Source organism: Cebus imitator, unplaced genomic scaffold (assembly GCF_001604975.1).
Source record: "Cebus imitator isolate Cc_AM_T3 unplaced genomic scaffold, Cebus_imitator-1.0 Scaffold864, whole genome shotgun sequence".
Taxonomy (NCBI): domain Eukaryota; kingdom Metazoa; phylum Chordata; class Mammalia; order Primates; family Cebidae; genus Cebus; species Cebus imitator.
This window is the reverse complement of record NW_016108179.1, coordinates 251,019-261,823: the sequence shown is the minus strand read 5'-3', so window position 1 is coordinate 261,823 and position 10,805 is coordinate 251,019. Positions and strand designations below refer to the sequence as shown.

The window sequence follows — 10,805 nt, the reverse complement described above, 5'->3', positions numbered from 1 at the left end:
AAAAAGAAAGAAAGAAAAAAGAAAAGAGGGATTCACTAGTAAGGACAAGAAATTTTAAAAAATACACGTTGTGGAAAATGGAAATCCTAGAAGGTTTCCACGAAGGAGGAAGTAAACAACTGTCAAATGCTGTTGTGAAATTAATGGCAATGCCAGCTGAAACTGTTGACCTTGACAAGGACAGTTTATCTGGAAGGTAAGAGGCAGGAGGCCAGCTGCACTGGATACAGCATGAAGAGGACATGAGGTCAGGCCAACTTACCCTTTTCCATAGACATGGCGGAGTGTCCAGTACCACCACCTCTTGCTCCTTTTGTCCATGCCAACAGGGCCATCTTCTGCCTTTTCTGATATGAAGGACTGTCAGATTCCCTGGGACGTTTAAACACATTTTCAGGTTCTACAGCCACCTTCTCTCCTTTATCGGTCATGGTTTCCTAAAATACATCAATGAACATATCCCACTCATGACAAAAATCTAACAATCACAAAATGGCAAACAGTCTGCATATGTGTATCCAACCAAGAATGTGAATCATTAATTTGACGTATAATCATGAGCCAAAATTTACCAAGCCCCAACAAACACTCTGTTGTCATGAAAAGAAACCTAATTTTAATGCATGCTAAGTTAAAAAGAAGGAAGATAGTTTAATCAAAATCAATCAAAATGATTGCAGAATAGGCAGCGACCATCAATCAAATGTAGATTAAACTATTATTAACTCTTTGAAGATTATAAACCAATTTGTATCAACCCTTGTTAGAAAAAATAATTCCTTTTCTTTGTCCTCATTTTAGGAGATTCATACAAACCTGGTAACAACATCTGACAAGGACTTTAGAAAAAAATAAATGATAAGATCAAGACAAAACTACAAGCTAAGATCACCCTGAATTTAAACACAAGAATTCTAAACAAAAGTTTAGCAAACAAAATGCAATAGTACTTAAAAACAACATACATCAACCATTGTCAAACATATTGCAGAAAGGCAAGATTGATTTCACATTTGAAAATCAATAAATATAATGCACCACATTAACAAAAAAAAAAAAAAAAAAAAAAAAAAAAAAAAAAAAAAAAAAAAAAAAAAAAAAAAAAAACAGGGATACACCACAGGATTATTTTCATAGATGAGGGGGTCAATGTTTAACATTTATTCATGACAAAAACCATCAGTAACTTAGAAAAGAAGGCAACTTTCTAATGGTGGTAAGCGTATGCACAAAAAAATCATGGTAAAAACCATACTTAATAGTGACATATCAGTATTTTCTCCCTGAGTTTGGAAACACGACAAAAATATCAACTATCCATTCAACAATTTACTGGAGGGTCTAAGAAGTGCAGTGGCATCAGGAAGACATAATAGGTTTAAAAACTGGAAAGAAATGAAACTGTTATTATTCACATACAACAGTGTTCTGTACATAGACAATGTAAAAGAATAAAATCATTAGGGTTAATAAACAAACTTAGTCAAGTTACTAGATATAATAAAAACCACTGGTATTTCTTTATAATTAATAGAAACAAATAATTAGAATATGAAATTTCAAATGTCATTAAAAACAGTACCAGAAACATCAAATACTTAGGAATAAATCTAATGAAGATGTGCTGGAGCACTACACAATAATTACAAAACATCACTGAGAGAAATTCAAGGCTGCAGTAAATGGAAAAAATATTCTTTACACGGAATGGAAGACATTATTAAGAGATATTACTGTTAATTCTCCGTGAATGATCATGGCAATCTTACTTAAAATTACACCATGTAAAATAAATTTTCCAAAAACTGACAAGCTGATAGTTTTTTAAAAAGTATATGGGAATTGCCAGCACGGTGGCTCAAGCCTGTAATCCCAGCACTTTGGGAGGCTGAGGCAGGCTGATCACGACATCAAGAGGTTGAGACCATACTGGCCAATGTAGTGAAACCCCGTCTCTACTAAAAACAGAAAAATCAGTTGGGCGTGCTGGCTCATGCCTGTAGTCCCAGCTACTCAGGAGGCTGAGGCAGGAGAAGCACTTGAACTCAGGAGGCAGAGGTTGCAGTAAGCCACGATCGTGCCACTGCACTCCAGCCTGTGCGACAGAGTGAGACTTTGTCTAAAAAAAATTGTTTTAAATATATATGGTAATTAAAGATTTGGAAAAGCCAGGACAATTTTTAAGAAGAATAACTAATTTGGTAGATATACACTACTAAATATGAGATTTACTGTAAGGGTAGAGCAATTAAAACAGTGTAGTATTGGAGCAATGACAGACAAATGCACCAAAGGAAGAGGACAGAGTCTGGAAACAATCTGGAAACACAAAAGAGCTAGATTTACCACAGAAGAGATTCTGTAAATCATTGTGGAAAGGGCTGTGCTTTTAATAAATACACTTTATAAATGCAGGGAAAATATAAACCTTGACTCTTATCCACTCCAAAAAACATTATTAAAGATGGATAGACAATCTAGTAAAACACTTGAGATATTATCTTCATAACTACAGAACTGGGAAAGATGTTTCTAATGAGGATACAAAAGCACTAACCATAAAGAATGAATTGTTTAATTTGACATAATTAAATGGAAAATTTCTGTTCCTCCAAAGACACTATTAAGACAGTGAAAAAGCAAAGCATATTTGTAGATTATATATCATAGATTAGATTGTATAGGTTATATGTAAAAATATATATTAACCACACTCACACAAGCTCACACACACACATATATACATACATATGTATGTATGTATGTATATATGACAAAAAGTGAGTGGAATACATAACATATCCAGAACTACACATCAATTTTTAAGAAACAAACATCCCAATAAAATTTGAGGGGGAAAGCTGAATACACACTTCATAACAGTCATACTCAAATATGACTTTAATAAACACATAAAACACACCCAGACTCTGACTTTACTCCATTCAACGAAAATTTATTTGAGATGAATTTGAGACCTAGAAGAAAACAATATAATCGTCATGGCATTGGGTAAGGCAAAGATTTTTCTTAAAATAATAAAAAGCAATAGCCATAAATAATACACTGACTAATAAAATTAAGAGAGTCTGTTCGTCGAAAACATTTTATGGAGACAGTGTAAAAGCAAAACAGATTTATAGAAGACATTAAAATTACATATGTATTTTATATATGTACATATATGCCTGTGTGTATGTGTGTATAACTGAAATCCAGAATATATGTAAACTACAAATCCATTTTTAAAGTACAAACATCTCAGTAAAATCTGGGAGTAGAGGCCTGAAAAGGAACTTCCTAAAGGGCACAGTTAAATGACCAATAAATACATAAAAACGTGCTCCAAAACCATCAATAAATAGCTGGAATCGGTGGCTCATACCTGTAATCCCAGTATTTTGAGAGGCCGAGGTGGGTGAATCGCTTAAGCCAGAAGTTCGAGACCAGCCAGGGCAACTTGGCAAAACCCCCTCTCTACGAAAAAAAAAATACAAAAATTAGCCGGGCATGGTGGTGCATGCTTGTAGTCCCAGGCACGAACTCCGGAGGTTGAGGCACGAGAATTGCTCGAGCCCGGGAGGTCGAAGTGCCGCTGTACTCCAGCCTGGGAGACAGGGGGAGACCCCACTTCAAAACACAAACAAGTATCAATCAATAAGTAAACAATAAATAAATAAATAAAAATTTTAAAAAAGATGTGCTCAATCTCATTAATCAGCAGAGAAATGCAAGTGTAGACATAAGGAGAGATCACTGCACACCCATCAGAGTGGCTGGAATGAAAGCCTAACTGTACAGCAAGTGTGTGAATGTGGCACAGCTGGAATCTTCGAATATTTCTGTACGCCGATTCCCACACAGACACCCCAGGCTGTGGTTGAAAGGTCAGATAGTACCCCAGGGAAGAGCTCCTTCAGAACTGAGATCAACCAACGGAGGAAAAGCACTCCAACCCGGGGCGAGACAGAGCTCCCAGGGTCAGGTGGCCTCCATCATGGCGGACATAGAGCTCCCCAAGTCCCACCGTAGGCTTAGAGAATCCAAGGAACAGCACCCCACTCCCCCGCAGCACCGGGAGACAGAACCCACAGATAATTAAAAAACCCAGCACCAAGAGAAAGCATTTGGTAAGCATCCCCATCAGGGACAAGCAGAACCAAAGAAAGGCCAACACATCCTAGCTGAGCATGAGCAACATCCAAAGACAAATGCGCCCCACAGAGGACATCAGCACCCAAAGAAGAGCTCCTCGTGGAGTGAGATAAAGCCCACGACAGTGACCCCACAGAGCGGTGATAGTGCGTCCGGGGCACAGCCACCCCCACCCTGGCCCATGAGCACAGGCAGAGTCCAGAAGGCAGAGTCTCCCCTCAGGGCTGTGACTGAGCGGGGGAAGACACACCCCGGAACCCAAGGCTGACACAGACAACCAAGGCAGGATCCCTAAGTCCTGGTTCAGATCATTTCAGCAGGAAAAGTCCCTCGCATCACCTAGAGGGAGCCCCCGAGAAAACCCCCCAGTCCCACAACATAGCTGAGATGGGGTGCCCAATGAAAATGTTCCCCCACAGCCAACACAGGCTCCCACGGCGGTGTCCTCAGAGTGGGAACACATAGCCCAGTGATCCATACCACACACCCGACGGAGAGCACCCCAGAAAAGAGGCTTTCCTAGGACAAAGGACACTTTCCAGGGTGAAATGAAAGCATTCAGGGAAAAACTGCTCCACTCACAGTCCTGAAGTCCTGACCTTGCCGGAGAAGCGGAAGCGTCACATCACAAAATGGCAGTGAAACTGCTGTGGCACCTCCCCCCGGTTGAACTTTCTAGAAAAGTGCCTCTGGGAGTTGTGGGAAATGGGCCCCCTAGGGCACCTGGGAGTGATGTGCACGGTACCTGTCTCACCGGAAGCACCAATCCCGTAGTGCCTCAGGGAGATGGAAGGAAGGTAAGCGGCCGGCCACTGGGAACCTGTTGGGGGCGCCACAGTCCAGAGGAGAAGACTCGAACTCAGCAGGACCAAGGGCGGCAGCCCAGAGAGACCCAGGAAGAGCAGCGCTCCCCTTCGCTGACTCTGGCGCCCTCTAAAGGCGGCCTTCAATATCAACTGCACCGCGCACATAGGCAGAGGAACACAGAGCCTTCTCACACTGCAGTATAAAAGGGTGAATTTGGAGCTCACAGGCAAATATATCTTGTGATATATTTGTCTGGCTTTGATAACGGGGTAATACTGGCCTCATAGAATGAAGTAGTGTTTCTTCCTCCGTTATTTTCTTGAAGACATTGCTAAGTGTTGGTATTATTTCTTCCTTAAATGTTTGGTAGAATTTGCATGCGAAGCCACCTTGGCTTGGCTTGTATTTGCGGGGAGTTTTTAAATTACTAATTAAATCTCTTTTCATGCTATAGTCCTATTTCAGTAATTTGTCTTCAAGGAATTTTTCTATTTTATCCAAGTTAATTTTTGGCAGAAAGTTATTCAGAATGTATTCCTTTTAATTTCTATAAGGTCAGTATTAATATACCCCCTTCTATTCTTGGTTTTGATAATCTGTATAGTTTTTTGTTTTTTTCTTGGTCAGTCAAGCTAAAAGGTTGTTAGGTTTTTTTCACCTTTTCAGTGAACCAACTTTTGATTTCATTGTTTTTTCTGTTTTTTATTTTGTTGATTTTCTTCTACTTTAATTTTCATCATTCCCCTCCTTCTGCTTGCTTGTATTAAATATATCAATTTAAAACTTCAGGGATAACAAATGATTTGTTTCATAAAAGAGGATTTGAAACCTTAGATATGTAGAAATGCTTATGCTATTGCAAGTAGTAATTGAGGCCAGGAAAGTTAATACAACACAACCACTTCCTACCCTTTTTGATAGTATGCATGCATATGGAAACCAAGTAGGACAGTAATACTAACAAACAAACTTACCCAGATCCCTGGTACTCATGGATGAAATACCAGTGGCTGCCATATTAATAAGTCCTGGTTGAAGTGTCAACAACATGTTATCAGGTGCTGGTTGGCCATTTTCCATCTTCTGTTCACGGACACTGTGAGTGATGGTAGCATCTGGAAACCAAAGGAAGAGGTTGAGCTGTGAGGTCAGTGCGTTATGCCAAACCACAAGTATATCCCTCTGATGCTCAGTTTCCATGAAATTATTTCATAAAGCAGGAGGATATATAAGGTGGTGATCCGAGATCCTTCAGGTGGTGATCTGAGATCCTTCAGATTTAGGCCAGAAATGATAATCCTATCAGGTGGTGATCTGAGATCCTTCAGATTTAGGCCAGAAATGATAATACAACAAAACCACGTTATGTTTTTTTGGCACTATGCATGCATATGAAAACCAAGTAAGAGAGTAATAACTTATAAGCAAAATATAAAGATCCCTGGTGCTCATGGTCGGAATACCAGCTGCTGCCATACAAATAAGCGCTGCCGGACCAGTTAACAAGACATGATCAGGTTGCGGTTGGCCATTTTACATTCTCTCTATACAGATATTGTGAGACATGGTAGCATCTGGAAATTGAATGAGAAGTTTGAGCTGTCAGTTAAGTGCATTATGTCAATGCCATAGGTATGTCCCTCTGATACTCGGCTTCTAGGAAATCATCCCATAAAGTAGGGGGCTATATCAGGTGGTGGTCTGGGGTCCCTCAAATTTAGGACAGAAAAGATAATAAAACAAAACCACCTTCTTTCCTGCATGACACTGCATGCATATGGAAACCAAGTAGGACAGTATAACTAGTAAACATTCACTGAACCCTGGTACTCATGGATGGAATACCAGCTGCTGCCATATGACCAAGCCTTGGTGGAATAGTTGATAAGTCATTATCAGTTTTGGATTGGCTATTTTGCATCCTCTCTTCCCCAAGAGAGGATGTGATTGATGATTGATGATAGCATCTGGAAACCAAAGGAAGAGGTTTAGCTGTGAGGTAAGTGCATTTTATGTCAACCCCACTTGTATATCCCACTGATACTCAGTTTCTAGAAAATTATCCCATAAAGCAGGAGAATACACCATATAATGATCTAAATCCCCTCAAATTGGGACCAGGAAAGATAATTCAACAAAATCACCTTATTACTTTCATGATACTACACATGCATATGGAAACCAAGGAGGACACTGCAACTAATAAACAAACATACATAGATGCCTGGCAATCATCGCTGGAATGCCAGCTCCTGCCGTATTAATAAGCCCTGATAGAAAATTTGACAAGACAATTTGTGTTTGGCCATTCTTCACCTGCTCTTCATGGACATTGTGATTCATGATAGGATCTGGAAACCAAATGAAGAGGTTGAGCTGTGAGGTAAGTGCATTATGTCAACCCCATAGGCATATCCCTCTGATGATCAGTTTCTGTAAAATTATCTAAGAAAGCAGGAGAGGATATGCCAGGCAGCCATTTGATACTCCTCAAATTGAGGCTAGGAAAAAATATATAACAAACCAACCTTCTACCGTTCATGAAAATATGCCTTCTTATGGAAACCAAGTCGGACAGTACAACTCATAAGCAGACATACACAGATCCCTGGTACTCATGGATGAAATTCCAGCTGCTGCCATATCACCAAGCCATGGTGGACCAGTTGATAAGACGTTATCATTTTGGGGTTAGTGGGTTTCCATCCTCTGTTCAAATGAAGAAGTTGAGCTGTGAGGTCAGTGCATTATGACAACCCCACTGGTATATCCCACTGATGCTCAGTTTCTAGGAAATCATCCCATGAAATCGGAGGATATGCCAGGTGGCCATCTGAGACCACTCAAATTGAGCTCACAATGGATAATAATAAAAAAAAAACACCTTTTTCCCTTCATTACAGCATGCATGCATATGGAAACCAAGTAGGAGAGTACAACTAACAAACTAACATACACAGATATCTGGTACTCATGGATGACATACCAGCTTCTGCCCAATTAATAGGTCCTAGTGGAATAATTGACAAGATGTTAACAGGTTGTGGTTGGCCATTTTCCATCTTCTCTTCGTGGACATTGCGAATGACACTAGCATCTGGAAACCAAATGAAGAAATTGAGCTGCAACATAGATTTTTTTTTCCCATACTTCCCCCAGAGGGACAGCTATACACAAATCAGTTTCTAGGGAATTATTTATGTCATCAAACAGAAGGATATACCACATGGAAATCCCAGATCTTGCAATCAGAGGTCAAGTGAAATCATACAATAAAACTACCTTTTTACCTCTTGGCATAATGAGTACATGCAGTAAACAAGTACGACAGTAGAATAAACATTCACAGGTTTCTTGTACTCATTATTCTGTATCACCTTGCTGCCCTTTACAATTCTAACTTGACATTATGTTTATAGTTTGCCTATCAATGCCATGCTATACACAGCAGGAAGCCAGATTAGGTGAGCCTTCCTTAACCTGGCTCCTTTCCACCTCAAACATTGAGAAAACAGAGGTGGCTATTAGAACTGAACATTCTATCTCTACTCCACCATCAAACCTTCCTGTTTTTATACGATTCTACAGATCCTTCCCTTTTGTCTAGAAAAAAGTGACGTTCTTTTCACTCCAGATCTGACATCTCTTTCATTTATTCATCATCTGTGGTAGCCTGCAGGCCAGGATCTGAAGATCAGCAGAACAGCCTACGGAGCAAAGTTCCCTGCCCTTTTGGAGCCCAGCCAGTATCACTTATCTTTGCCCTAATCGTTAGCCCACAAATTTTCTGAGTGCCAACTATCCCCAGGCATAGTACAGATACTTGGAATGTCTCATCTCTTTTACTCCTGCTGAGGAATGCGTGCAGTAGAAATTGCTCACCCCACTTTACTGGTGAGGAAGTTCAGGCCAAAGGAGATGAGGAGATGACCCAAGTCCCAGTGTCAGTAGATGGTAAAGTCAAATCTTGACGGTTGAGGACAATAAGACAGGAACACTGGAGCCAGCCGATGCTTTTAGGAGCCTTGGTGAGGGGGGATGACACTAACCTGCGGCCTAATCTCCCTGCCCCTGCTCCCATGCCAAATACAACCTGATGATTCTCAAAAGAGCTTTTGCTTTAAACTAGGTCTCCTCTGAAGGTGGAAAAGCATGGTTCCCACAAGGTTTTGCCCGCAGATGTGTAGCAGGTCCACGAATATTCTTTTTTTTTCCCATTTATTTATTTTATTGCATTTTAGGTTTTGGGGTACATGTGAAGAACATGCAAGATTGTTGCATAGGTACACACGTGGCAGTGTGATTTTCTGCCTTCCTCCCCATCACCTACATCTGGCATCTCTCCCCTTGCTATCTCTCCCCAGCTCCCCACCCCCCACCGTCCCTCCCCTATTTCCCCCAACTGACCCCAGTGTGCAGTGCTCCCCTCCCTGTGTCCATGTGTTCTCATTATTCAACACCCACCTATGAGTGAGAACATGCGGTGTTTGATCTTCTGCTCTTCTGTCACTTTTACACTGTTGGTAGGAGTGTAAATTAGTTCAACCATTGTGGAAGACAGTGTGGCGATTCCTCAAGGACCTAGAAATAGAAATTCCATTTGACCCAGCAATCCCATTACTGGGTATATATCCAAAGGATTATAAATCGTTCTACTATAAGGACATGTGCACACGAATGTTCATTGCAGCACTGTTTACAATAGCAAAGACCTGGAACCAACCCAAATGCCCATCGATGATAGACTGGACAGGGAAAATGTGGCACATATACACCATGGAATATTATGCAGCCATCAAAAATGATGAGTTTGTGTCCTTTGTAGGGACATGGATGAACCTGGAATATTCTTAATGTTCTGCTTAAAGCTGACTTTCACAAGGGAGATGTCCAATGTGTGTAATGCATTAGTCTCAGAGCGAGAATGAAGAAGTTTCTGAACAAGTTGTTACAGAACGTAAAATTATGTATGCAGAGATCTTTCCATTCGAGAAAGTTCCAAGTGCTCTGCAAGACTTAGGGAGATTAGTAAACATGATGCCCAAAGAAATGTAAAAAGGGGTGTATAGATGTTTGCCTTTTCACAGTGTCTGTTATACAGCCAGCAGTGGGCTGTGCAAACCTGTGTTTGAACCCAAAGTGGTAGTGCCTACATCAGAAGTCAGAATAGCCACTGTGGGTTTTTTCTGAACTGGAAAGGATTTAGGATGGGCCAGTGCCCAGGGGACATGGGAATCTGTCATCTACAAGGCCAGAGTTTGATGGCAGGTCCTAGGTCCTTAATATTGTGTTTCCTAAGTGGACAGCTGAGATCCCAACAAGCAAGCTTACTGGAAGAGTACAATCCAGATGGTTCCCCCTGGCCAATCTCTTTAAGAAAGAGTGAAGAAAAGGAGACACAAAGAACAGGCTTGGGCCTCCAGTGGAATAATATTTGCAAGGTTATAGAGATTCCAGAATTTAGAAAAATACATGAAAGGTTTGGTGGACCCCAGATTTTACAAGGTCCGGAGGCACTGGTCAAGGAAACTGAGCAGAAGCGCAGTCCCAAGAAGCTGGGCCAAGTCTAAAGAAAAGTGCTTTAGGGAATGCTGTGAGCACGGCTGAGGCCTCATCCCCTGTGCATCAACTAGCAGGTTGGCAGAAAAAACAGTCCCAGGCTGAGGCTTCTGGAGGAACTGGAGGAATCATGGGCTTCTGCCTTGGCCAGTCTCAACTCCACAATGGGCAGGATGGATATTGTGAATGGAGGCCAAAAAACAAAAACAAAAACCCAAACCACAATCTTAGACCTTTCAGCCAAGAAGGACTGATGATGCAATCACAGAAAGGACAGTTAAAAG

The 10,805-nt window shown here is 40.9% G+C and overlaps 1 protein-coding gene across 3 annotated transcripts in view; it reads right to left on the bottom strand.

The window, feature by feature from the left end:
* Positions 1-4,967, bottom strand: part of LOC108297977 (cancer/testis antigen family 45 member A10-like) — a 9,250-nt gene extending 4,283 nt beyond the window's left edge. Inside the window, exons 1-2 of one of the 3 annotated variants that reach the window (XM_037735636.1) lie at positions 4,910-4,967; positions 263-437 (exon numbers count right to left, since the gene is read on the bottom strand). In XM_037735636.1, coding sequence (XP_037591564.1) covers positions 263-431 — 169 coding nt within the window. In that variant the 5' untranslated portion in view covers positions 432-437; positions 4,910-4,967. Of the gene's footprint in view, positions 1-262; positions 438-4,737 lie in introns of all 3 variants that reach the window. The other 2 variants (XM_037735635.1, XM_037735633.1) reach the window with 2 other exon arrangements.
* Positions 4,968-10,805: the final 5,838 nt, after the last annotated feature.